Source organism: Tauraco erythrolophus, chromosome 15 (genome assembly GCF_009769465.1).
Source record: "Tauraco erythrolophus isolate bTauEry1 chromosome 15, bTauEry1.pri, whole genome shotgun sequence".
Taxonomy (NCBI): Eukaryota; Metazoa; Chordata; class Aves; order Musophagiformes; family Musophagidae; genus Tauraco; species Tauraco erythrolophus.
Window position 1 is genome coordinate 15,936,997 of NC_141479.1, and position 27,970 is coordinate 15,964,966.

The 27,970-nt window shown below is 40.1% G+C and overlaps 2 protein-coding genes across 3 annotated transcripts; both read left to right on the forward strand.

Moving 5' to 3' along the window:
- The first annotated feature begins 11,612 nt into the window (after window positions 1–11,612).
- LOC104382260 (hypoxanthine-guanine phosphoribosyltransferase-like) lies at window positions 11,613–20,125 on the forward strand. Its single transcript, XM_009990171.2, has 9 exons — window positions 11,613–11,630; window positions 14,854–14,960; window positions 15,421–15,604; window positions 16,483–16,545; window positions 17,076–17,093; window positions 17,311–17,393; window positions 18,435–18,481; window positions 19,158–19,234; window positions 20,078–20,125. Exons 1-9 carry the CDS (start codon window positions 11,613–11,615, stop codon window positions 20,123–20,125), a joined length of 645 nt encoding a protein of 214 aa, XP_009988473.1.
- A 1,401-nt stretch (window positions 20,126–21,526) lies between these two features.
- Window positions 21,527–25,974, forward strand: NUDT7 (nudix hydrolase 7). Of its 2 annotated transcripts, none has more exons than XM_086620797.1 (4): window positions 21,527–21,559; window positions 21,928–22,081; window positions 23,058–23,216; window positions 25,120–25,974. In XM_086620797.1, exons 1-4 carry the CDS (start codon window positions 21,534–21,536, stop codon window positions 25,501–25,503), a joined length of 723 nt encoding a protein of 240 aa, XP_086476923.1. In that variant the 5' UTR covers window positions 21,527–21,533; the 3' UTR covers window positions 25,504–25,974. The 2 variants fall into 2 exon arrangements, with proteins under 2 accessions (XP_086476923.1, XP_086476922.1); XM_086620796.1 differs by having other exon boundaries at window positions 21,528–21,559; window positions 21,889–22,081.
- Window positions 25,975–27,970: the final 1,996 nt, after the last annotated feature.

Genomic DNA, 27,970 nt, shown 5'->3' on the forward strand with positions numbered 1-27,970 from the left:
AGAAGGGGCTATGCAAAGTTTCTCCTACAGGACTATTTCAATTTTGGAGTTTGCACTGTCCTGATAAGTCACAGGAGCCACTAAAAACCTGCTTACCACCCAGCCCTTAGCTGATTTCTGTAATTAGACATTTTTCCTATATGGCTGAGTCTCTGTGCTGGCAAAACAACAAATGAAAAAGGATTTTTTGTCTGTTTCTGTACACTGGGTCTGAGCTAGTAAGAGCCCTCAGAAGCAGGGATACACAGTGTGGAGACTCCCCAAGAGGCTGCATGCAGCCTACTGCTAACAGAGTCACTGCTAAGCTGCATCGAAACTGAACTAACTGTGCAGAGTTCCTGGACAACCTCTGCACTGAGATCTCACATCTCACAATACCCACATGATGTCTGCTTTCTATTATCTGACATATCCCAGTTCCCCATTATCCTGAATAAGACAGGTGACTGCACATATATGACAGATTACTCCATCATACCAAAAGAAAAAGGAAAAGTAATTCATTCCCCAGAATACTTCTCAAAGGTTGTTGTACACAGATGCAGAATGCAAAAATTCACATAAAAGGCTCTGTCATATCCCAAGTTCACAGTTATAGGGAAAAATCTATGTTAATGAAAGATTTAAGGTGGTCTTTTTCATATTATTTCTGAATAATGACAAAAGAAAAAAAATCCAGATAGGAATATAAATGACATCTCTGATAATGCTTGGGAGGTATGTAGTTCACTAGATACTTGAGAGATATACATGCTTCCTGTTAAGTCTGTGATGATGGGCTGTCTGAACATGCCTGCAGTTAAGAGTAATTGTTCTACTGCTCTGTCAGCATATGCAGGGACAAGGATCCAAACCAGCTGCCCTGTTCTACAGCACGCCATTTATCTTCTCACTTCCTCTGAAGATGCATAACTGTGGAAGCATTTGATAGAAGCAAATTAGATTCTTGTTACTCCAGTCAAAGTCTCAGTGTTAAGCCTGAATGGTTAATGTCATATGTGAGTTTTTGGAAATTACTATTTCCTCTAAGGTTTGAACAGAATTTGTGTGATCTCATAACTCTCTTGCTAGAGTAAATAAAACTTCTTTTGGCTCTTCTTTTCCAGTTCTTCAGATATCTATTTCAAACATGCACCGGTGTTACGTAAAAAACTATCAAAGGTGAGTCTTATTTGTGGTTTTCTCTTCCAGTTAACTCTAAGCATGACTTTTCTGAGCTTCTTTAAATAGAAAACCCCCTGCAGTTCAGGTCTCCCTGGCCTGTGTCAGAGCCTCATGTGCACCAGTAGGCCTTACTGGCCATGGCCAGTCTCACCTGGAGCCTCGACCAACACCCTCTGGCCAGGGGCCCAGCAGCTTCATTAAAGCTCAGGACTGGGCTTTCAGTCCTTGTCTGAGCTATATCCCGCTCAGCTGGATCTGTTTTGTTGTTGTGGACTTGCCTGGTGACCACTGGACTTGACTCGTGGATTGACTTTCCAGCTTGATCTTGGACCTGCTGCATCACCATGACCTTTTCTGGTGATCTGGACTCCTGGTTGACCTCAGTTGCATCCCCAGGCCTGTCTTTTTCACCTCAGTCCAGTACTGTGGGACTAAGCCTTGGCTGGTAAGGCCCCTGGCCTGCCTGCTAAGTTACCTTGCTTGGTTCCTTGTCCTTTAGGCAGCAGTTGTTCCAAGCTGCTCCCTGGTAGCCTATTCCTCAACCTTTTCTAGCTTTGAGATAGAAAACACAGCTTGAGATCAAGGATTTTTTTAAAAATACATTTAAGCATATCAACTTACTGTGAGTTTTAACTCAATGCAGAAGCCTCTGCTTCGAGCCCATTGACACAGCTGTGTGAGAGCACTATTATACCCTCTAGCTGTGCAAAACTTACTTTTCTTTTAATAGCTTGTCTTGTTTTTCCTGAGTAGACTTACTATATGCACCATAATATCCATACAAAAACTTTGATATTACAGCCTCTTACTGACTGTTTTTGTGGAATTTTTTTAACTGAAAACGTGAAGATCTTAATTTCTCAGTTTCTATCTATGATGCCTAGAGAACCCTCCCTTCTGCACCTCCGCAACGCAGCTGTCACAGATGTATGCTCAGAAGATGAGAAGCTGCAAAACTACATATGAGATTTTTTCAGTTCCGGTTTACGCATGAATCATTCTAACTTCTTTAGTTCCACGACTAAAACCAGACTGAAGCCTTAATACATGCTCGGTTTTAGCTATTGCCTTCAACAGGGACAGTCCTTAAGGCACACTTTTGTGCTTCCCTAAATTAGACACCTGCTGATTAAAATGAATTTTTGAAAAGCCAGTCACGGTGGATGATGTTTTAAAATGGATGCTGTTTAAGAAGATAACTAAAAGAATAATTGCTATAATTAAAATTTAACATGTCTAAAAATGACCACAATTATCACAGCTGTCTTCCATGAGTTTAACTTTCTTCTTTTTGTTAGTAAAAGCCAAAATGTTAGAGATTTTCCAGCTTTACCATACAGTGGTGCAATTTTAGACTTGTGGCTAGACTGAGTGATCTTCAGCCAGCATCTGAGCCCACAGTCTTGCATTCTGGTTTGTCTTGATTACCACTGCTTCATACCTTCTACAAAGTCATTTTTTCCGTCAGTGCTGGATGGTGCTTTCTGAAATGTATGTTAACAGCAACAAAGCTAAAAGGAAAGTAAGTTGCCATGTCACATGAAGGCACCACACAATGTTACATAAGATGGGTCCCTACGAGTTACTAGTTTTATGTCGGCTTTGGCGTACGCCCAAATGAAACGTGGAAAAGACCAGTTAAGGAGTGACAAATGTACATTGTTTGCCTTCATTAACATTCGACCACGGGTTTTAGCTTCATTATGACACACTCCTGTGAATGGCTTAACAGAGCAAAAATCAGTTGCTGTGTCCACTGTGCCATAAAAACTTGCATGGCTCTTCCTTATTAATAGGCTTGGAAGACTCTTTTTGATGACATACAAGCTTTCTGCTCTGAGCCAGAATGCTTCTAGGAGAGCTGAAAACAAACCTAACTTGTTCTTACTGAATAACACACTCGCTGTCATTATGAGAATGAATAGGAAATTAATTTCATTGAGTTTGGGGCATATACGAGCCGTGCCAGTCCGGCAATATGTCAAAACTGGATAAACAGTTTTAGATGAAACAAGACTGTTTATAAATAAAAAATTTGGACTTTATCACTCTCTTTGAAACAAAACAATTTGATATAAACAAGCACAATCCTTAACAACTACATTTAAAATACTAGTATTGAGGGTTAAAATTTAGATAACATTAATTCGACTCTTTAAACAGACTATGGCACAGGTTTAACTATCAGCGAATACACATCTAAAAGTAGATGTAAATAAGCTACAGTAGAACTGCATTCGTTTTCAACAATTCAGATTCTGGTTTTATTACTTTTCTCACAGATCAAAGCTGTTATAATATCATAAAGGAACGAACAATGTGTTTCACTAAAAATCTTTTACATGTTCTACTAATTTCTGTGTAGTCACAAAACTACATACTCAATTTCCAAATTCTGATCAGAGTAAAGGTGACATATAAGTAATTAAAATACCCAGGTCTGAAAATATGAGGCATAATAAATTGGGAATAGACGCTGGCTGTCAGTGGAAGGCTACTATCTTCAGAAATGCAGAGAGTTGTGCATCTAATTTGCTTAAATCCCTTAAAAACCTACCCGATTTCAATGAGGTGACTTCTACTAAATATTCCAGATTTGGTCCTATGTAAAATGCATGGTTGTGCATAGAATAAATCAATATTTCACACATGACTTTGTATGACAGGAGATTTATCCTGTAATTCTCTATACATTTTATCTAAACAAGACTTGGCCTTGCACTAGGTTAGAACGATGACGTCAAAAAAAAAGCAGAGCTGAAAACACTTGTTACAATGCTTGTTTCTTGCACTCTTTCTAAACGCTAGCAAAAGATTTTTGAAAGGGCAAACAAATCAGTTTCAGAAATGTCAGTGCTGAAAACTTGTCCTTTTTCAGAATTACTGCTTTTAAAAAAAAATGCCAAAGGAGGCTTCATGAGGAATCTAAATTATTTTATTAACACTGAAGGGTTTACTTGAGAGTAATCTGATACTGAACATAAGAAGCATCCATCGTAACATCTTTCCAACTTCCTGCCTTGTTTCGGTAACAGCTGTCAAGTGCCATGAACCAGCCATGTTTAGATTTCAGGCTGGAAAAATATATGTATTAAATATATATAAAATTTGCCGGTCTGAGATATGAGCTGTATGAGACTGAAGAAAATACAGTAACCTGAATTAGGGTGTATGTGCAGGTTGGAAATGTGGTGAACTACTCTGAATCTCTGGAGGCTTGTGCTGCAGAGGACTCTAGTAGAAATAACTGAATACAATAATTACCACAGTACAATAATTCACACCATCCATCACAGTAGCAAATAAAAAATTAAATGAAGTGGAAAAAGGCAAAGTTTTCGGCAGTATGAAAAAGGCATATTATAACATACTGGAGAGGACAGACTTGAGGAGTTAAGGTCTTTTCTCCCTGGAGAAGAGAAGGCTCAGGGGGGACCTCATCACATTATTCCAGTAATTAAAGGGAGGCTACAAAGAGGACTGAGGCTCCCTCTTCACAAGGTGCAACATAGAGAAGACAAGGGGTAACAGATACAAGTTGCACTGGGAGAGGTTTCATCTTGATTAAAGAAATAAATTTTTTACATTGAGAACAATCATTCATACTGGAACAACCTCCCCAGGGATGTGGTAGAGTCCCAGCACTGGAAGTTTTCAAGAAGCTATTGGATGGGGTGCTAGATAATCTCATCTAGGCTCTCTTTCCCACAAAAGGTTGGACCAGATGATCTTTTGAAGTCCCTTCCAATCTGGGCCATTCCCTGACTCTAGGAACACATTTACTAGGATTTACTGACTTTACAATGGTGCAGGCCCCCTATGGAATTCAGATGCTCAGCTATGTAAACAGATTCCAAAGTCATCTATGCCATCAGATTCACCAGGCAGTACCTGGAGTATTTTGATGGAGATCTGAGGAAGGAGTTGAAAACTTGAAAATCAGTAACAGAAGCTTTCTTTTCGTTCTCTCCATTGTCTCATGAAACTGTACTAAGCAGCACTGAATCTCCTTTTCAGATGGCAGGGAAGCCTGCACAACTAATGCAAACTAGCAGTGGTTTTCACTGCAAGCTGCCAGCCATTGGAATGGCCTATAAGTAAACGTAAGTAGCAGCAGTAAAATCTTTCTAAGTAAGCTCATACAAAAGTGTCATCTTCAGTATTCAACATCTCCACAAAAGGCACTGGCAACACTGAAATAGCTGGGTTTATAAAAACGAGATTTAGAGATGAGCTATCTTTATTTGAATGCAGTAATTGCATGGTATTTTAAAAGAGCTTTTTTTTTTTTTTACCAAAATGCATAGTCCACATTTTTATTACATGTCGTTATGGGAAGATGGTACTGAGCTTTTCTAACAGTCAAATGTGGCTTTGCAGAACAGAACATTGTTAACGATTAAAAATGGTGATTAGAAAAAACTAGAGGTGATAGTTTTAGAATATTTTGAAATGTGGCCTCTCTGTGGTATGTATTTTTATACTATGCTTTAAGGTCTCAAGTAATAGAAAAGTCATACAAAGGTAACACAAGTAATCTGAAATCTACTGCATGCACTTCTATTTTAACTCGGCAGTTCACACCAAATTCTTTCACCGCACTAAGAATGAATTCAGGAAAATAAATATCCAAGGAGGAATATGGATTTAATTGTTATTGCTGTTACATTACTAAAATAAAACAGCTGTGATCACAGACTCAGATAAAGCCATTGTTCAACAAATATTTTTATTAAACGTCTCTGTAGTGAAGATGAGTCCAGCTCCCCAAGAGCAGAGTGGACTGCTTCCTGGACCACCCATTGCTCCCTAGGTAAAACAGTTCATCCAGCTGTTGGGGGGTGGGAAGGAACTTGATCGGACACACTGGACACTATGGCAGTTATGGAACAACTCATATTTGCTCACTGACATATTAAACTATAAAAACTGTACTTTAACGTTCAAGCAAACAGACCACAATCTTTTTTCAAATAATTAATTTGACCACTAGCTAATGACAGCAATGGTGTTTCTTAAATGGCACCTTCCCAAAAATAACAACGACCTTTGTAGCCCACAGGAGAGAAGTTACAGAAAATTAAGGTTAGCTGATTACAATGGGGAGAAAGCAGGCACGTAGGAAGGTCAGAGGTACAACAGGAGCAGTCGGGAAAATAAATTGGCCATGGTCGTACAGCAAATAAACTGTGTGTCAGAGCTGTGAATAAAATCCAGAAGTCCTGATTCCTTGTCTCTCTGTTCTGTTGCCCCAGTCCTAACCAGATCCTCTCTCAAAATGACTTTCTAATATAGACAGTCCAGGAGACCAAAACATTTTTCCTACCTACAAAACAAATGCAGCAAAAGGTATACAAGGGTTTCCTTCTCCCAGTCACTCCACCATTTACGTTATGGCTGGAAAGACTTTGCTAATAAATATTGCACATTTCCCCCAGGTCAGCAACCAGAACGTCTGACTCTGCAGAATCTGTCATTCATTTATTTAAGAGTTGGTGTCAGGGTATTTTCAAGAACTATTCAAACTTAAATCTGGGTCACCTTTTACAGGGGAGTTTCCTTCAAGTTCTGCCATCAATCAGTCTGTGTTTGCTAGATGTTGAGGGTATTAGAGCAGTTGTAAAAGCAGAAGACCTTTTCAAGCACAACATTTATAAATATCCAATATTGGCCAAGGCTTAGATCACTTCTCTGTTTCAGTAAAATAATAAAAATCTCATATTCAGACCAGAGAGAAAGTAGTCAAGGAAAATATAAGGATTCATACTCATGAAATTTTATATGTAAAAGAGCTACATAATCTACCGGAGTACATATCATAAAGACTTGAAATTGTGAAATTGTTTCTAATTTCTAAGTGTAAACACACACTGTTTACCACAAGATGTGCAGTGTGGTTTTTCCAAACAGCTTTTTAGCAAACCAATTAAGCAGCTGGTTTTATCTAAGACTTAAAAGGGCCAAACAGAAAACCAGATTTATGATGGGCTCCAAACTACTGAAGTTGAGACATTTCAAAGTGTATTAATCAGGTTTCCTAATAGCACACCAGTCACGGAATACAAGTGCTCAGCTTTAATTTAAGGCTTTATCAGCTGCTTGGAACATAGAGCCCATGGTCATGTCTGCAGTGGTGCAAACCAGAGCAGTTTTCCTGTAATCCACAATTATACAAGTTCAGAACGGGTCTAAATATTTAAGATGCCTGTTTTAAATTACTCGATTCTATTTGCATTTCAGTGAGATATCTGTATCCTTATTAATTGAACACAGTTTTCCAGTCTAGACAACTTTTTCTTCCCCTTTGGCAGTATTGTCTTCCATGGTAGAGGCTTCCCTCTAGTGGACACTCTCTCTGATATTTTATCTGTAAGGTTTTCGTAATTTAATGGAACAGTTGTATAACACATCCAGTATCATATATTTGCTTTCTAATCTAAAATAATTAAAAGGAAATATCTGACAGGACTTAATTAGTGCCTACAATGTTTCTTGAGGACCTTTAAAATTATTGCAGCAGTCTCAAGACCAGTTGCGTCAAACTGTACTACAATGTAAAACTGTTTAACAATCTTAGGTAGGTAAACAGCAAAATGATGTCCTGGATAAACTAATTATTGCCTCAGTAGTTCAGGGAAGAGACACAAGGACTAGAGCAGTGCTGTTCGGTACTGGCTGGCTGCTGTCTTACCCAGCTATCAGTGCTGGTCTAATTCATCTCCAGTCTGTTCCTATGGGCTATGCTTACTGGCTCTTTAGAGGACAGCAACAGATGGATAGCTTACTTGCTTGGTGCACTGGTTTCCTCAAAACATTTAACTGTAAAAAGATGCACTTAGGCTCCTATATGGAACAAATACCCACACACTTAACTTTTTTGTTCTTTCCTATGGGAGTATGATCACAGAATTCACATCTGAGAAACCATTTAAGGATGCCAACTGGCTACATTCTATATTCATTATTCAGCAATGACAAAGGGCTGTCTTAGCATGAACATTTCACCTGTGAATTATTCTTTCTTCACAACGCGACAATAAAAACATTCATTGTAGCAGTAACTTTTCATAACGTAAACCTCAGCCCACTAGTAATAGAGACCACTAACACATTTGCGCTTTGCACACTCACATTTGCACAATAACACTTATTGCAGCTTTCCAGTACTTAAAGGGGGCCAGCAAGAAAGCTGGGGAGGGACTTTTTACAAAGTTGTGTAGTGATAGGACAAGGGGCAATGGCTTTAAACTAAAAGAGAGCAGATTTAGATTGGATATAAGGAAGAAATTTTTCACTCAGAGGGTGGTGAGGCACTGGAACAGGTTGCCTAGAGAAGTTGTAGATGCCCCATCCCTGGCAGTGTTCAAGGCCAGGTCGGATGAGGCTTTGGGCAACCTGGTGTAGTGGACGGTGTCCCTGCCCATGGCAGGGGGGTTGGAACTAGATGATCTTTGAGGTCCCTTCCAACCCTAACAGTTCTATTATTCTATGATTTAATGGATTTTAAAATACTTGCCAGATGACAGTGATGTGTAGTTACTATCACAGTTCTATGGAATTTACTAAGAATCCTAAATTCATTCAAACAAATATGATCTGGGAAGTTGTATGCTGAGTTTCAGGTAGAGTAAGCAGAGGCTTCTTGAACCAGCTTAAAGTTCAACAAAAACGTATGTTTTTTCCAACACTAAACTTTTCTATCCCAAGTCTCCCCATTTCAAAATCTACTTCTTCCCCCCACATGGGCTGTTGACCTGACTATTTCTCATGAATCCTTTCATAAAAATTTGGAGGCCACATGGTAGCCTGTCTGATATTTTCCATCTATGGAGATTTTAGTAGAGTGCACCCATTTTCCCAGTTCAATTAGAGGAATCTTATTCCAGACGAACAGATGTCCACATCACAAAGCAACATCACAACAGTCTCTTTTGTTGTCAGTTTCTCTAAAGAGAAATAAGTACTCGTTAAAAAAATTTAATAATAATGTGACTATGTAATACATGCTTATATATGCATGTACCCTTTATGAATGAAATTCTTCTGCTCTTTCTAAACATGGACTCTAGTCAAAGTCACTGCTCATTTGTAGCTCAGACAATACTCTCAATGCAGTAAAAACTCAGAAATAAAGTTAGTGGGAGGGATTTTCTGCAATCCTTTTCTGAAACAGAATTTAACAGGACTTTACAACTGGGCCCAGTCCAAATCAGATCAAACATTATGGTGCCTAAAGGAGACACAAAGATTTGCAAGGTCCAGTGTATAACTTATAAAAATGTGAGTAATGTAGAACCAAACTTGCCTCAAGTAACGACTTCCAGGATTTATAAAAGCAATTTACATAACCGAGGTGGTCTTCTAATAGACAGAACCAAAGCATACATACTACTCTTAGAATATTTTAAGGTGTCCTGTTCAGAGAGAAGGCTGCCAAGTATATGTGATCTGTAGTCGAGGTTCTGCTATACAGAGATTAAGTACACACAAAATTACCTAATATAGAGAACAGAGCATTTTAAAAAAGGGCAGAGCTAAGTTGGGTGCTACAACTCATATCAGATATGCACACAATACTTGTTTCTTCACTGTAATTTGAGTCACTGTGCTCAATTAGACTGCTGGAAATTGTAAACTGAGATAGCGCCAATAATTAGCCCCCTCATTTGAATGAGGTTTAAAACAAGTTTTAATTTACTGTTGAATTTAGCAAAACTACACTAAATTCTGTCTAAACGTGGAAAAGTGCAAGAGAATCAACAAAGTGAAACCTATACATGTATTTTTTTTCCTGTAAATAATTAGCAAAAAACTGAATTATTTAAATCCTAGAACCAGTCATCTAAAGCTGTAGGTGTGAAACATGGGCAATTGGTATGAGTGATACTGCAGAACTTAGTATCCTATCATGGCATCATTCTGGCAGGGCGCTCTAGAGCACCATCGGCTTTTCAGGGCAGCTAAGTTACACTGGGCTGAAAAGCTCACGAGAGGGGAAACACACAGACTAGTCTGGGACTGCCCTTCTCTTCCTCTCGCTTTATCCACAGGCACTTATAAAGGCAACGTGTGTTTGTGTGAGTTCGCCGGCAGTGCTGCTGTTCACCTTCATACTGGCACCTGAGAATAAGGCAGGGAGAGTGTTCTCCCTGGAGCAGCAGGGCCATCATAGTTTACACGTACGGGTTTTGTTAATGTCTCCTTTCCAAGGAGGATTTTGTTGAGAAAATTCTCCAGGTTTTTGAACACGAGTTAATACCAAATAGAAAGGAGTGCCTTACACTAGGAATTAGAAAAGCAAGGCTCTTCACAAGATAAGGAGCTCACATATGTGAGGTAGGGAATACGACAGGGAATTCATAGAACGAAGGTAATACTAACTGCATAAAATAGGGGCCAAGTAGCCTCAAGGCAGCAATAGCTCCCAAATAGTGCTACTATTTAATGTATCACTGAAAGTTGTGGATACGCTCATTAATCCACTTGGAAGAGCATTTCCGCATCATCCCAAGTGTTATCAGCCATGATCTGAAGAGCATCTGCATGATTGCAAAGAAACGAGAAAAATCTTCTTTCATTAATGTGCCCTCAGCCCAAGAAAACACTAAACTAGTTGAATTAATAAAATGCACCCAGTCTGGTAAGAACATTCTGTAACACGTTGTATGCAAGCTGGCTTTAGCTCATTTTGTTAGTAGGATTAATTTTTAGAAATCTAAGACTTTCATGTTAATCCCAGATAATAGTGCAGTTTGGTACACTAAAATAATCAGATTACAGTGAATGTCAGCACGATTTGATTTTAAATGATATGAAGCATGCCACTGGAACTATCACCCCTTCATTTTGAAAGGATGACCTGGAAGAATGTCAGACAGTGTTCACCATGTCTCAACAGCTGCAGACCTCTGCTTCAAGTCATCTTTTAAAGTATGGCTTTGTTTATTTAAATAATAATTTTTTTGGACAGCAAGTTAGCACAAGAACTTTAAAAAGATGTGGACTTTATCACAACAATGGATGTGCAAATATTGTGTAAGAAACTGGTAGACAAAATTACCTTTTACACATATACCACTGAATTACCATCTGCTATAACCAAATATCTGATTTGTGTTCTCAATTAAAAACCACTACCCTACCTAGTTCTTCCCACTAATTTGACTCACAAGCTTCCTTTTTGCATCTCCCTCGTTCCCCACATGGTTACTCTGATTGGCTGCAGCAGGGCTCATGCCTATTTTATTTCTGGTTAATCTGATTAAGTAAGAACCTGGGATTGTGATGTCAGTGCATTAGTAGAAGGACGTAATGCTTCCTGTAGGAAGGATGGTGATTTTGACCTTTTAGAAGCAGGTCATGATCTGACTGCAAGATGAAAATAGAGCACGACAAACTGCAGTAATAACACCAACGCATTCTCTGGTAGCATAGGTCAAAGTAAGAGTATGGCTCACGGGCTGCAGGTAAGAAAGCCGAAGGCACTCATATTTGGTTGTTTGACTGAAGGGAGCTATGGGCGTGGGGGAAGAGGTTAGCTTCAGCAAAACCAGTAGAATATTCAAAATACCGACTAATGAAAGGCCTTGTTTCTTATTTTACTCAAGAGAAAAACTGGCTTTCAGAACAGAGGCATCTTAATAGACTCAATATTTTAAAAACTTATGATGTTATTTATTTGAATTTAATATACCTGTAGTCATATTCTTTCATTCTGTGCTGATGAAACAATAGTTATTTATGAATCTCTCTATTGTACAAAACTGCTGTAGTTCATTTTGTTGGGTTTTCCCCCCTTAAACTCAGAAACCTGCATTAGTAAATGAACAACAGATGAGACTAAATCTAAATTAAACAACCAATTCCACAAGTTACAAGCTCATGATTTAAAAATTTAATGACTTTGTATAATAGTTTAGTAGATTGCTTTATTATAATGGGATGCTGCTGTATTATTTAGCATGTGCCACAACACGAATTCTTTTATGAGCCCGTAAGGTCCATGCAGCATGTTGCTATGGTGATGTGGTGCTCAAACTGATGCAATCCTTAAGGTTCTGTTCCTGAACCTTTCAGCAGACCTTAAAAAATGCTTCACACATAGCCAACACCAAGATGTGAATGCAGCAGACATTGTTTGCAGGAAATAGTCTCAATGAGCATAGTTGTTAACCGAATAAAAGGTACTAACTGCGCTGGTGGAGTAGCTATAAGCAGTAATCACTACGCACACCATCATGCTTCAAGATCGGCTTAATTCAATAGTTACATTAACATGGACAAAGCTTGTCCTTCACTTGAGCTGAACCAGTTGTGAAGCCTCTCATCAAATGCTGCAGGAAGCTAAATTCACTGGCAACAAGGCAGAACTTTAACCCACAGTGCAGATGAAAGCCCAATAGATAAGTGCAAACACAAACTGTAAGGCTGAAGTCCATTAAATATGGCAATCAGTATCACGACTGAGAAAAAAAAATTTGCTGCAATCACAGGTAGCACAGTCATGGCACTATAGAGATGGGAGTCTTGAAAAAAAAAAAAAAGACCAAAACCCAACAACAAAACAACAACCCACTCTACAGCACTTTTTAACTGTTTGTGCTGTCAGTGACTATCCTTAAAGGTGCTGTCTCTGTATGTCAAATGAAAATGATGCTTCCAGTAGCCTCAAATAAACACTGCCTCTTAGCTTTGACCAGTGCTTCTAATTATGTCCTTTTGTCACTGCTTCTTGCTGAGAGAATCCTGTATCCTGTGTGTGTGCTCTTGTGCTCTGTCACCACTAGCAGCCTCACACAGGCAGAAATTAGCCCATTTCAAACTGGTCAACTAGGCTGATATAACACTCAAACAACAATAAGCAGTTCTGCTCTGCATTAAAGCCTGCACTTAGATGCTGCTGTCCGGCCTGACCTACAGCTGATAGCAGAGGAACTGCCAGCATCTCTTCCAAGATTAATAAAGCACAAACAAACTCAATTTAAAAGCAACCTTTCACCTAAGCTTTCACTTTGCTGACTTCAGCCACGAAGAAAATAGTAACTAAACCAGGCACAAATAGCACTGCTGGCACTAAGCAGTGCTCAACTGCAAGGCTGTTCCGCAAGGCTAACCTGGAGCATCAAGGCCTGTCCATTTCGAGTACTTGCAGAAAATGGTTAGTTCAGCCAGGATGAGATTCCATATGCAGTGCCTTGTACAAGGATAATCTGTTCTCTGAAATTCTTGGTAACACCTGTCTCTCTAGTTTTATCTTTAAGTGAAGTAGGCTATTTGTGGCCAATTTCAAATAAATGGCAGTAATTGGTTATCTCATTTTGGGGGCTGCTGTTAGTTTTGCAAGTAATGACCTACTCCTGTTCCCTACAGTCCATTTTCCCTTTCTTCCTAAGCACTCATCTCTCCCGTGGCAAAAGAGGAGAATTAAAACCCATTCATCTGTCTAACGAGCTCGCAGATGCTAACTTTGTCAGCAATACTTTATGCTACTGCTGCCTGGTTCAGAGCTCCGTGCTGCCCGAGTTCTGTTGAACGCAACTGGTGTGTATCTCATCTATTAAGCACTAGTGAAGCTTTGAGACAGCTTTGAATTTTTCTTTCAATTTGTTATATATTTTTTAACAATAACAGGGCAAGAATCTCACTAATTTAAGTTTTTTTCTTGACTCATTTCTAATACCTGTATATTAGCTCTCTTAGACACAATTGTTTTTACCTCATTAGATTTTTGCTTGCCTGTTTTTGTACCACCACTTCATAAAGGAACAAAGACCAAAGCATCCATCATGGCCTTGGAAGGGTAGGACAATCCAAAGACACAGATCTGTTTGGGGCCAAAAGACTTGTCAGAAGAGAAGCCCAAATGGACAATACATAATTTCTAGACACCCAGACACCTCTGGGTGCAACAGCCAGGGGCCAACATGTTGAAGAACGAACTGTAATTCTAAACCCTGATGGCAAAAGGGTTAAGGCTCCAAGAGCCACACTAAGGAGCCATCCGCTAGCAGGGCAAACAGCACGACCACAGCTCAGCAGGTCTCTGGTTCCCACCTATGGGCACCCTCTGCAGCTTCTCCTCTTCCCACTACCATCTCAAAGCTTCTCTTTTGGGGTAAGCCATCTCCCCCGTCCTCTGAGACAGCTGACGGTGGATATGTGCTTACCTCTGTCAAAAGTTCAGTTGTGAATTCACACTCAGGAGACAGAGTTTTCTCTTTTACATAATGGAAAATGATGGTCAAGGTAGTGCAGCACGCCCAAGTCATCTGCTGACTGGAGATCAAGCTGTAATCCCAATGTACTTGCCTTAAATTTTAATTTTTGCTTGTCTACCACACAAGCAAGGTACTGTGCTCTGCAGAAGGGGAAATGGAGAATACAAGAGGGGCTTCTGTTTGAGTTTTTTTTTTAATGAGTTGACAATGGTTGAGAATTTCTCTTATAACAGCTGGGGTAAAATCATTATCTATCCATTCACATCCCAGACAAGCACACTAGCTCCTGAATTATCAGACAGATTGTGAATTGTTCCATCAGAAAGTTCAAAAACTCTCAGATATATTTTTATTTTGACACGTTATTGGGGGGATGTGGGGAGAGGAGTCTTTCTCCACACTAGCAGAGACTGGAAGGCTTTTTCCTGTATGGCTGTCTTTACTCTTAGAGCTATTTCCCTTTCACTTGCAGATAAGAGATGAAGAAAGTGGCTATAACAAAAATCTGTTTTGCATTCCTAAGCATTATGAAGAAGACTTAGAAAGAGTTTTCATTCCTCATGGACTCATCCTGGACAGGTATGAGGGTAAAAAACACAGTGATAGTGATGTCAATGATCCACTTCCCTCCAGATGAAAAGACCGAAGCCCTACCCTGCATAGCCCATGAGAACCATGGTGACCCTGCAGCTGTAACACTTGTGTTCTGGAGTTCAATACAAGAGGAGTTTTATGGAGAGGATTCCTCTACGACTCCATTTAAGTTTCCATGTTATCTTAAATACCTCTAAGCTTTCCTATCCTGTGCTGTGCTGTCTAGATATATGGATTAAATCAACAGTATGTCAAGTGGAGTGGGGATCATCTTACGAACTGCAAATACGTGACTAACCTTCCCCTGTCTTAATGTGGTCACAATTTGCTGGTTATAAAAACCTAACAGCAAGATCAGAATTTTAACTTGGACATTGCTTAATATGCAGACAAACAAATATGATATACAAAACACTTTACAGGATTTGTTTTTTTTTCCTTGCAGGACAGAACGTTTGGCTAGAGATATCATGCAAGACATGGGAAGCCACCACATTGTTGCACTCTGTGTCCTTAAAGGAGGCTACAAATTCTTTGCTGATTTGCTGGACCATATAAAAGCACTAAATCAAAATGGTGATAAATCTGTGCCTATTACTGTGGATTTTGTTAGAATAAAAAGTTACTGCGTAAGCAACCTTTTTTTTCTTTTGAAAGTTGACTCTCCCATAGACTGACATTCTGAATACTGGTAGTTTATATGAAAACTGCACAAAAAATGAGCTTATGCATATATCCTGCTCGAAGCAACTCAATTTATTACATACTGAAACACAACTGATTCACCCATCTGTCTCAACGATCAGATGGATATTCTACATTCACCAGAATGAATATATAGCAGAACACTTAACCTGACAAAGCCAGGGTTGGGTCTCCAACTCCTCCTCTCCAGCCCAAAGCTTCCATTCAGGTTCTACTCTGTCTTTCCATGGCACCCTTTGGTGGAAGGGAGTATGGAGAGGCACTTAGCATAAGAAACCTGCTTATCATCTCTCTGCATTATTTTTATTCATATAGATAATAATACTGGAGAGACTCGGTTTCGTAATCTGTTGTGGAACAGGTATCTTTTGCCTGAGCCAACTATTGTAAAGCAATGACGTATGCTATTTTTTTGGTTTATCTTCTCCCCTCTTTGAAGGCTAGAGCTCTGTGCACTGGTCAGAATTTACCCCATGCTAAATGCAAGAGTTTACAATATTCTATAAATTTTTCACAGAATTCTAAAACAAATCTGTGGTAACAAAACTAGCTGAAAGCAACGGTGTCTATTCCATGAATATGGAGGTACTCTTGTTCCATGCAAACACCTGTCTGCACTGATACTTCACTCTCTCCTCTTGCTCTCAGCTACTTAAAAGCTGTTTTACTGAAGGAGTGCTGTGTAAAGTTGCAAGTGTTCTTTGACAGGTGAAAAGCAAGAGCAGCACACCATTTATACACATGTAAGATAACACTTTTGAGCATATTTTATGTGACTTCCCTCTCTTCTTTCTCCTTCTAGAATGAGTCACCTGCAGAAAAAATCAGTATTGTTGATGAGGAACTGTCTACACTAAATGGGAAGGTATGAATTAGCATATTCAGCTTTTAAGGTAAAAGAACAGTATCTTTAAGGAAGGCCATCTCCATCTTCCTTAAGATTTTGATGCTACATATTTACAGCCAGTTAACACTGGTTTAAAACATCATGCTTTGAAACAGTAATTACCACTATCCCAGTGGAAACTTAACGCAGTCAGTACTGAATGCTTCTAAAGATCCTATTCCACATTTTATCCCACAGCCCCCAGAAATAAACCATCTTAAATTGACTCACGCAGTACGGATGCAGAATGCTGCTGCTATACATAGAATAATACATAAAACCTGACATAAGTGGCTTTTTCACAGTATTTTATGCTTCCACACTTACAAAAAGACTCTTCAGAAAGCATTAAAATAATGTAAATGTTTAAGTGACAAGCTCCTTTGAAAATGAATTGCAACTTACTTGTAACTGAAGTTTGTAGTGCAAACTTTTCCAGGCTGTTTAATTCACTGAATGTTGCATGTAAATATTTTCTTCTCTTTCTCTCCCTACATGGTCTTTTCCAGAACGTGTTAGTAGTAGAGGTAAGTAAAGTTTGGAGCATGGGTGGAAAGAACAACATGAACTTTTTTCTTCCCGTTCTGCAAGTTAACACCTATTGCTTACGAAACAACAATTGTTTACAATGGATGTTACTGTGCTCCAGGGTTGCAGACTGGTTTTTACGCTTTAAGTTAATCCACTGACAACCTGGTTTTTCTTTTAGACGGAGAGAATAATTTATTTCTTTATCTCTTTCAGGACATTATTGAGACTGGTAGAACAATGAAAGCGCTACTTTCAAAACTAAAAGACAACGAACCAAAGATGGTAAAAGTTGTAAGGTATAAAAATACGGCCACTCACTAATGTATTGTAATGAGAATACACCGCAAAATCATTTAGATGAATAGTCAGCAAATGCTGGTGAGGGTTTGTTTGGGTTTTTTTGGTTTGACGTTTGGAGGAAGAGGAAGTAAAAGCAGGATACAATCCTTATCCAGCTGGTGAAAAACTAAGTATTTACTAAACTGGGAAATTTACGTATGCTCTACCACCTTCATTGCTAAAATAAATAGAAATCGTATCCTGGCTCTTTGCGTAGTCCATAAAGTCTGATGGATTCCCTGTTTCTTGCCTCCTTATGTTTGAAGGAAATTCAACTCTTTCCATAGGTTTCCTAACACCTTCTCAGTTGCCTCAACACCATAATGACAACACAGAATTCTTAATATCCTCAGTCATACAGGTTTTCAGAATCTAAGAGTTTGTCAGCACTTGCAAGATAACTTCAAGTGGCATTCTAGATCTGCTTTTAGATGATCTCTAAAAGGAATTTTCTGGGAATACCTCAGTCCCTGCCAAGTAATAACAATGCTTTGAAAAAACACTTCTTGTTTTATGTACCAGTTATGCTCCTCCTACTGGCTGTCCAGGAGGTTCTCAGTTTCTTCAGAAGTGCAGAGAAAGCAAGAATGGATATGACTTTGTGGAAGAAACCAGTGACATCGCAGAGCCTGTCCTCTTCTCCCTCTCTCCTGACCAAAACCTTTACATGTCACTTGAATTTGCTTACCTGTCTGTGCTACTCTACTTTGCTTATAACATTGGTGCATGAAAAGATAATGATTTGAGATACAGAATTGAAGAGAACTGAAAGTAAAACAATAAAGTCATTTAGACCTTCAGAATGAACCCGTTCAGAGCCTTCGCTTCTTCCTCATTTACAAGGCTGAACACTACTCCCTTCTGTGACACTAATACAAGTGTTTTAATTTAACTGTGTGACTGTAGAAGCTTACGGGGAGGGGTGGGAGAAGTGAAGTGTACAGCTTAGAGCAAGACATATTTCAAAAAAACATAACCTTCTCTGCTCTGCCTTACAGCCTGCTTGTTAAAAGGACGCATCGAAGTCCGGGTTACAGGCCAGACTGTAAGTATTGCATTTTTCTGGTTGCCCAAAATACGATCTCGTAATTTCACTTCATGCAGTAGGTCTGAAAACTGGCATAAAAGTTTCAGGAAGGCCAAGAGAAATAGGGAGAAAATACATAAAAAATTGTTAACTGACGACCAACTATCCCATGCTGAAAGCTCATGACCACCTTCTTTTTTTCCTTCAGTTGGTCTGAGTGCAGGTTTGGCTTTTTGTTATCTGACACCAGAAACAGAATCAAACATGAACTTTGTATTGTTTGGCTTTGACCCTGAGAGACATTTGTTTTGACTCTGCCTTAAATTTGTCTTTTCAAACTGAAAATCCCTACTGAGTTGCCGTGCATCTACTTTTACACAAGTAAAATCTCACTCCTTGTCTCCCTCTCCCAGGACTACCTCATAAGTAGGTTTTAAATAGTTAGTTTGTTCTTAAAATGCATCCTCTTAACATTTACATTGTGTTTCTAACTGATGAGGATGGTATAGATTCTAACCTTTGTCATCAATTTACAGCTCTGATTCTTAAAGACACATACTAAGCACCTTGAAAGCAAGATTATGTATTTGTTAGGCATTACTCTTCAGTAGCTGAAGCATGTGTTGAATACAAACTGTGTACTTAAAAGCTCTTTCCACCACCTGAGTATAAAAAGAATTGTATTTTGTTACAGATATAGGCTTTGAAATTCCAGATAAGTTTGTGGTTGGATATGCTCTTGATTATAACGAATACTTCAGAGATCTAAACGTAAGTACACATGTGCCTCGACTGTTACATATATGACTTACCACAGGTAACCAGCAAGAATATTAGCTTATACTAGGAGTTTCTCAACAATTAACAAAACTTCAAATCTGACTAGAAACTTCCATTAAAAGGGCAAATAACATTATTAACGTGCCATGCTGATAATTCAATAGAAATGCATAAGAACTTGCTTATGTCCTACCTTTTTATGAAGGTACTCCACAAGTCTCATGCTGCACTGTATGATATTCTGAATCCTCCAGGATGGCTGCCAGGGTACTATCTGCTGGCCCACCTGAAAAGAAAGTAACTCGTAATTTGGCTTTAATTTGATGTTTGTCAGTCTTAGTGTAATCCTATGTTGCTCTTTTCTAGCCAAGTCTTTAAGATGGCTGAGTGTGGACTGTGTGTGAAGGTCTTTCCTGCACTGTGTAACATTTCCATAGAGCCCTTTTTTTCCCTTGTTCCATTACAATATCAGGCTGCACTGACTTGGAAAGAGCATAACTGATAGAAAGACCTGATCTTTTTTTCCCCTCCTTAAATTTCGAAAGTACTTTCTTAAATCTGTGTAAGCAGAAAAGATTTTTCACTTGAAATTCTTTTTAATAAGACAAACCAGTTCTGTTAAAGAGACATACTGGGTCTATGCTATTGCAAAGCAATATGAAGAAGGACACAACTAATTGAACAAATCGAACTTCTTCAGAATATACAAACCTATAAAACACAGATGAGCTTGGAAGAAATACTAACACCTCAATTTTAGTGCAAGTAGGAAACTTGCAGCATTTTCTTTGAAGGTAAAGACTGACTAAAGTTGTACTTTTTTTTTTTTTTTAGCACATCTGCATTCTGAAAGAGAAAGCCAAAGAGAAATATAGGATCTGATAACATCGGTCTTCTGGAACAATAGTTCAGTGGCATGTACAGCTGTGTGGATGAATAATAAGAAGTAATCTACTAATTGTGCTCTTTTCACTGAAGAGCTACAACATTTTCTAAAATATTATTCTATATATTTTTCCTATGATTATGTAGAACAGCTTAAAGGTGATTGAGTTCTATTCAAATTTCAGTGAAACCTGAACAGAACACTGGCCATAAAATGGATTTTATATTCTGCTGGAATCACAGGGGCCACAGCCAGGACATGTACATGTGTATGTAATTATGTCTGGGTTTTAATTTACTATATGAAGTAACGTATTATGCATGTTGTATATAAACAGCACTTATTTTTACGTGTGAGCTTGTGTGAATAAATACATATGCACGTACTTTACATAACAAATAGTGTGAACAAGCATTTAAGGACTTGAGGTTAATTAAGTCAGCTGTCCAAAGTGCATACCACAGGGAAAACACATCTGATTCTTTAGCTTAATGCAATAAAAAAAGGTAAACATTGAGGTAACTACACTGAGATTAGTTCTTCTGCATTCCACATAACTTGGGGGTGTTGTGTCTTGTTTTTTGAGGGATCAGGTGTTGACTGTACCATTGTGGTGTTACTGGAGACGCAGGCAGCGCTGATTGCTGGCTGGGACTGGACGGCAAATCATTCCAACAGAGAACTACTTGTGCGCCCGCGATGAGAACTGCAACGACTCAAATACACTGAGTATTGGGGAGTTTTCTCCCCCGCGTGAATGACGAGCAGCGAGCCGGGTGTCTGTGTTCAGAAGGGTCTGCTGGCGGTTTTTGGCTTTTTTCAAAGAGTCCTGCACTACAGGTGACCAGGCTCTGACCGCTCTGCAGCCCCTGCAAAACTGGAGGCTGTCACCTGTCGCGTTACCCGCCCCATAAAGCGGCTGAGAGGAGAACACCAGCGCCTGTGCGAGCAGACCGCTCACCTAAAGCGACGGCAACGGCTCACACCGCAGCCCGGCGCCGGCTGCCGCTGCCCCTGCCCCTCCGCAGGCGGCGGCCACAGGCGCCACTCGGTGAGGAGCGACGCCAGAGCGCTCCGCGGGTTTGTGCTTTTCCCGGCTGGAGCGAGGACCGCCGGCAGCTGGCACTGCCCGTCACTGGGTGGACACTGGCCGGGGAGGCAGCGGCCGCTGACCCGGCCCCGCCCGGCCCGCCCTCCCCTCAGCCACCACCTGTGGGGCGGGTGACGCCCGCCCGGGAGCGGGAAAGCCGCGCGCAGCCGTCCCATGAGGCACGTGGCCTGCCCGCCGCCAATCAGAAGGCGGGACCCGGCGATCTCGCGTGTTGATTGGAGAGACTGGTCGCCGGTCCCAGGGAGGACGGGAGGGGACGAGGAAGGGCGAGTCCCATCGCGGGCGGGGCGAAGATGGCGGAGCGGAAGGACGCAGAAAGGTAGGGCCGTCCCCGACCCTTTCAGTGCTGCCCGTGCGGGCCGCCCCGCCTGCAGCGGCGCCCGCTGCCCCCGCCGGCCGCGGGGAAAACTCGGAAGGAAGGCACCAGGGGGGAGAGACCTTCCGGGGCCTGGCGGGACGGGAAGCAGTGCCCGCAGCGCCCCGTGCCGACGGGGGCGGGCAGCCGCCGGCGGGCGCTGCGCGGGGCCGCCCGCTGCGGGCCCGGGCGGGCGGTGGGTCAGCGGCCCCGTCACGGCGGCTGCCGGCACCTGGTGGGTTCAAATCCGTGGAAAAACACCTCCCGCGTTGCCCGCGGGCTGCCGGGCACAGCGTCGGGGTGTCGCGGCCCTCCTTTCCGTTTGCCTCCAGGGACGGTGTGAAAGAGAAAGCCAGGCGCCGCCTGCGGGAGTTCGATGTCGGAGACAAATTCTCGCACTTGCCGCTGCCCAAAGCCTCCGTCCTCCTGCCGCTGATGGTGCGGGAGGGGCGGCTGCACCTGCTGCTCACCGTCAGGTCGATGCAGGTGGGTGAGCCGGGGGCGAGCCCCGCCGCGCTGCCGGGCTGGGCGGAGCACGGCGGGATCCCGCCGGCTCGTTCACCCGTTGCGTTCCCGTGCGGGGGGCCGGGCGCGCCCCGCCTGTCGCGGGGGCTGCTTTTCCCCCGGCGGCCGGGCAGCGCCCGGGGTTACCAGCAGGTGTTTGTACACACCGGTGACTCGGGTGTTTCCATGCCAGAAAAATGCCGAATACCCGGGAACCTGTGACGGTAAAAGATGATTTCCAGATCAGGGAAGGGAATTTTGATTGTTTAGTATGACTGTAAGAAACTGACAGTGTAGTGCAGCCTTTATTAATGTGACTTTTCAATCTGCATTTAATACTGCTCCTCTCTCCCTTTCATAAATGAAAGGAAGGACAATAACTTAAGTCCCCAGAGCTCTTTTGCCAGCACGTTGTTTTGTTGTCTGTTTTTCTGTTGCTGAAAAGGGAAGTTTTTCGAGGTCTTGCTTAGAAATTTTAAGACCCTAATAATTACAGTTCCTTAGCTGATAAACTGATTGGAAATGGGCTTTTTACTCATCTTTGATGTGCAGGCCTGTTCCTATAACGTACTTAAAGGTATGTTATTTAAATATGTATTTTATGAGTTCTTGCTCTTACCTTGAGTATTTTAATCCCACTATTCATGTTGTCTGTCCAGATTGGTCTGTCAGTCTCTTATGCAAGCAAGAGGATGAAGAATGTAAATTTTGAAGTATTAAAGCAGAACATGTAGTTTGAATGACACAATATGGGTATAGGCCCAACTTTTTCTTGTGTAGCTCTTTATAAGGCACATTTCTTCTGATCTGTAGAAACTTTACCACCCTTTCCAGCTTCTTTGGTGGGAAAGATAAATGAAAGATCAAGTGATTCTGCAATATCAATAAGTGCCTGTGTGGATTCAAGAAGAAATTTGAAACTTGTTGTATTTAACAGTAGTACTGCTTTAAATTCCAGCTGAGAAGATCACCCGGGGAAGTGTGTTTTCCAGGAGGTAAAAGTGAAGCAGTTGATAAAGATGAAATTGATACTGCTCTCCGAGAAGCTAAAGAAGAAGTGGGACTCCAGCCAGAGAAGGTGGAAGTCATTTGTAGGCTTGTGCCTGGAATTGATAAAGTAAGCAATAAACTGAGTATGTCAGGATATATTAGAAAATAAGCTTGGGTTATTTACTTTTGTAAGGTTGATAATGACCTTTTCAAAGCTGTACCTTCTTAAAGTGTGCAGCCTGTGTTGCCAGCAGAGCAAAGGGAAGAGATTCTTGCTCTGTATTTGGTGTTTATGAGACCACGGTTGGTGTACCATGCCCCGTCATGGACACACTGGAGTACCAGAAGGACAGTGGTAAACTGGTGAGAGTTTAGCGCAGACCCACGAAGATGGTAAGGGAGTTGGAGCACATGGATTATGGCGAGAGGCTGAGACAAGTGGGTTTGCTCAGCCTGAAGGAGAGAAAGCTGGCAGGTGATCTAGTTGCTCTCTTCAAGTACCTCCTGAGTAGTTATAGAGAAGACGATACCAGACTCTTCTTGAAACAAGGGACACAAACAGCAACAAATGAAATTTTGATGAGATGCAAGGATAATACTCTTTACCATCAGGTTAGCCAAACACTGGAACAGATTTTCCTGACAGGCTGTATAATCTCCATCCTTGGAGATAAGCAGAACTTGTCCAGATGAGTCCCTCAGAAGCCTGATGTAACCTCAAAAGTTTTCTTGTTCAATATGCTGCTCAAAGCAGGGGTAACTCAGGCAGAAAGGGACCTCTGGAGGTTATGTGGACTGCCATTCTCTATGGGATCTCCTTGCTGGAGACTTCTCTTTTGGAGGTGTGTTTGGACAGTAAGTCACCATTTGTAAATTAACAGGCTGCCAGTTTCTATAACCATTCAGGGTTATACAGGATCAGTTTTTCCCACAGTACAGAGGGGTTAGTGTTTATAAAGCCATGATTTTTGTTTTTCAGGTAACAGTTTCTTTAATATGCCTACTGTTTGGTTTTGTATCTGTTAGCCACTTACTGTTCGCAATATCCTTTTCCCATTAAAAAACAAAAGAACTAATTTTAAAATTGTATTGCAAAATGCTTTAACTTTTTAAATTCTGAATTCTGTATAGATAACATCAAAGCCACGTAGTTCGGAGGCTAAGTGTAAAGATTTAATGTAGTTTTTATAACTCTTTTCAGTGTTTTCCAGCAAATTGCCCAAGTCAATACAAAAGATCATGTGGTTTTGGACCACAAAAATTTTACCTGTTATATTCTACCTTGTCTTCTCTGTACGTACATTCCAAGTGATTCTGACTTGGATGGAGTCTCTCTGGACGTGCATCAAATAGCACAAATGTTGGGTTTTGCTGTTACTGCTTTCTGTTGAACAGCAGTGCGTTGTTGATATGAATAAATAGAACTAGCAACATATCTGGAAGAATTTAGTTGTCCTCTTTATGCAGCTACTGTTTCAATAGATTTTGCCTCCCTATGGAAGAAGGGATTACATTTAAAACAGAAATGTCCATAAGTGAGCAATTCAAAAAAGTTTGTTTTATAGTTACATATACTTTTATCATATTTCTGTATCTATAGGAAAATATTTCTATATCCTAGGAATATAGATACAGAGGTATGATAAAGCATAGGTGATTTGGGGATATTTAAATTAAAATCAGAATCAACCAAATTAAATAAGGAAGACTTGTGAGAGAGCATGCATGTATTTTATTTCTGTAGCATATTGACAAACCTTTTTAATTGTTAAATGGTTGTACAGAATGAACAGAATATTAGTAAGATCATGTTTAACAAATACAAAAAGAAAATGTAAAATTGATTATATTCAAAATCAAATCCAAATATCTTGCCATTAGAGGGACTAAATTGTATTGCAGTTTAAGAATATTTCATAGGTTTCTTGTACTCATTTTGTAACATCTGAAATCTTTTTAAAATAAAGAACATTCTTTTGATACAAACTTAGTGTTTGGGGTTTTATTTGTTGTTTTTGTTCTCCTTTTAGATGAATCACTTGGTAACACCAGTTGTAGGATTTGTAGAGGATACATTCCAGGCCACTCCTAATCCAGGTGAAGTGAGCGATGTTTTTGTCGTGCCGTTGGAGTACTTCGTCAAGCCCTTACATTACAAGCCCTTGCCTTATAGAACCTCATCTGGTTACTCAAATCGGATGCATTGCTTTACATACCATGACCATGAACACAAAATGCCATTCAAGATATGGGGACTTACTGCACACTTTGCTGTATTTCTTGCTCTTATAATTTTTGAAAAGAGACCTACCTTTGAAGTTGATTATGATCTCGACAACTTAATTTCGTCCTCTGAGAATAACTTCATGAATTTATATGCATCCGTATATGAAAGAAAGAAGAGTAATCTATGACAAACTGGTCTGGCAATTCATTTATATTGAAGAAGGAAAGAGGTTTTTGTTTATTCCCTTTATACCTATTATTTACTTGAATTTCACACTTGAATTTCTTCTGAATTTGAAACTTATTAAAATTTATTTTTAAATAATATTTTAAGTTGGCAAGCCCTAAGTAGACTTACATAATTTTTAATCTGTTTAAGAGTTTCCAGAAGTACATGGTATTTTTGATGGACTTAATATACAGTTTTGGAAGATCTGTTTCAGTTTCTGCCTTTGTTTTGTATGCTCTAAAACACTTTCTGTGGTTTGCCTTCTGTATAATGAGATAATACTATTTTATCTAATTTTTGTCTATTTGAATTATCTGGGAACCTGTCTGTCTCTTAATGGGTATCATACTGCATATGGACAATATAATGCATACTGTCTTGTGTAGTATCTTTAAGCATTTATGAAATGCACAATAAAAATATAAAAGGTGGCAAATGCTTTCACTGTTTTGTTTTGGTTGGGCTTGTAGAAGGAAGATGGAGGTTTAATGAGTTTTACTACTTGTGCTCAATTTAACATTTGTCACAAGGAAATGCTGTAGGCTACAGAAAACTCAGTATACAGGCAACAGTACTGAACGTTCTCCTCAGCATCTTGTTAGCATCACTCACTCAGCTCTTAGAGGGAGTCATCTTAAGGAAAGAAAATTGGAGTTGAGTATTCATGAGGACGAAAATGCTCATCTGTAGTTGAACCTTTACCAGGCACCCTGGCAATGTCAGATCTATGGTGTTCTTTGTGCTGTGAATCCTTTTTTCCTCATTGCTGGTGAACTAGAAGCTTATTCATAGTGGTCGTGATCTTATTGCCAAATGGTGAAGTTTTTAAAAGCACAATTGACTTAGGCTGGGTTTGAGATGTACTTTGCAAGTAAACAAGTTACCAGTCCTTAAACAGCTGGTCTTCTCTGATTAGTAAGTGTCAGTTGAAAGCATTCAGTGTCTCAGAACGACATGCCCTAGTTCTAGTCTTGAATAAGGATGAAGAAAAACACTCGGTTATTCTTCTGGGTGTTTGCGTTTTGAGCTCCCCCATATTCAGTAAGGGATGCAAGTGTGATCAAAAAGTTGCTGGCAATTCTTATGAGCTGTGCTGTAATTGAGCAGAAGTCACATTTTTACATTAAGCAGCTTTTGTAGTATACTTGAAGTTGGCTGTGACTTAGCAAAATGAATCCTTTTTACAAAAAAAATTTCCAAGTATGGTTTGAATGGCTAATTATGATTTTCTAGGAAACTCAGTTCTTTAAGATTTTTTTTTAGCTTCTGATAATTGCATTCATAACATTCTTCACCTGCTGTGCTAGGACAGTAGCATTTAGGCACTGAAATACCAGCTTGTATTTGGTTGGTAACTGCAGCATGACCTTTTCCTGAAGAAGAGCAAGGTTCTGGAGTTGCACTCAGCTGACAGAATTGTACCAAAACAAATAAAGGCTAAAAAATCAATGCATGTCTTGCAAGGACTGAGTCTCCCTTTGCCTCGTCTCCCTACTACAGCTGTGCAATACTTACTATTTGTCTCCTCCCAGAGGTAACTCAGTGGTAGGTATTCCGCTACAGTATTTTGCCTGAAATACTCTTTGTTAAAGAGGTGCATTAAAACGTACAAGATTGGCAGTCAGAATACTGGGTTGGAAAAGGCCTCAAGAACAAGCTTTATCTCTTGCTACATGGAATCAGATACATGATATTCTGATAAAAATCTAATTTCTTCTTAAAATTCGCTGGACAATCCATTGTAGTCCTTTAGCCACACTTTACAAAGTTTATCTGACCTAACAGATACTTGTAGCAAGGCACACTTACTTCTTGTCCTGTACATAGCAGTGGTGAAGAGCTCATTTCCTTAGTTACTTTCTGCACTCTTGAAAACTACATTGCTCTGTCTTCCTAAGGCATCGTTAGACTTAATGATCAGATTCCTTCAGGTTGTTTTCATCAGTCACATTTTCATCCCATTTTGTACATCTCTTGTCATTTTTGTTGCTTTCCAGATTCCTCAGTGAACCTTCCTCCCCCGTTTTCCCCCCTATCAAATATGTGATAATCAATCCTGGTTGTAGTATTCTAGTTAACCATCTACTTGGGTTGGATCAGACAGGATCACTGCACAGCTCCTTTTTATATATCCCATTGTGATTGCTGTTTGGGAAGCAGCATGGTAGTATTGACTCATATTCCACTTCTTCCACTAAAGTTGCCTCATCCTTTTCTGAAAAAGCTGCCAATTGTTCTGTATTTTTATTTATTGCATTCTCTGTTTGAACAGTTGATTATTCCTACCAAATGTAGCACTTTGCATTTGTCCTTATTGAATTACATCCTGATTTTTTTCAAAACAAATTGTATGATCTACTACTGTGTTTTTCAGACTTTTCCATTTTGTTGTTATCCTCAAGTTTAATGAATATATTTTCTGTTTC

Coding starts and splice junctions, on each gene's coding strand:
- LOC104382260 (XM_009990171.2), top strand. Junction 14,961..15,420: donor CATGGACTCATCCTGGACAG/GTATGAGGGTAA, acceptor TTTTCCTTGCAG/GACAGAACGTTTGGCTAGAG. Junction 19,235..20,077: donor AATACTTCAGAGATCTAAAC/GTAAGTACACAT, acceptor TTTTTTTTTTAG/CACATCTGCATTCTGAAAGA.
- NUDT7 (XM_086620796.1), top strand. CDS start 21,534: ATGGCGGAGCGGAAGGACGCAGAAAG. Junction 21,560..21,888: donor GAGCGGAAGGACGCAGAAAG/GTAGGGCCGTCC, acceptor TGCCGGGCACAG/CGTCGGGGTGTCGCGGCCCT. Junction 22,082..23,057: donor TCACCGTCAGGTCGATGCAG/GTGGGTGAGCCG, acceptor TTTAAATTCCAG/CTGAGAAGATCACCCGGGGA.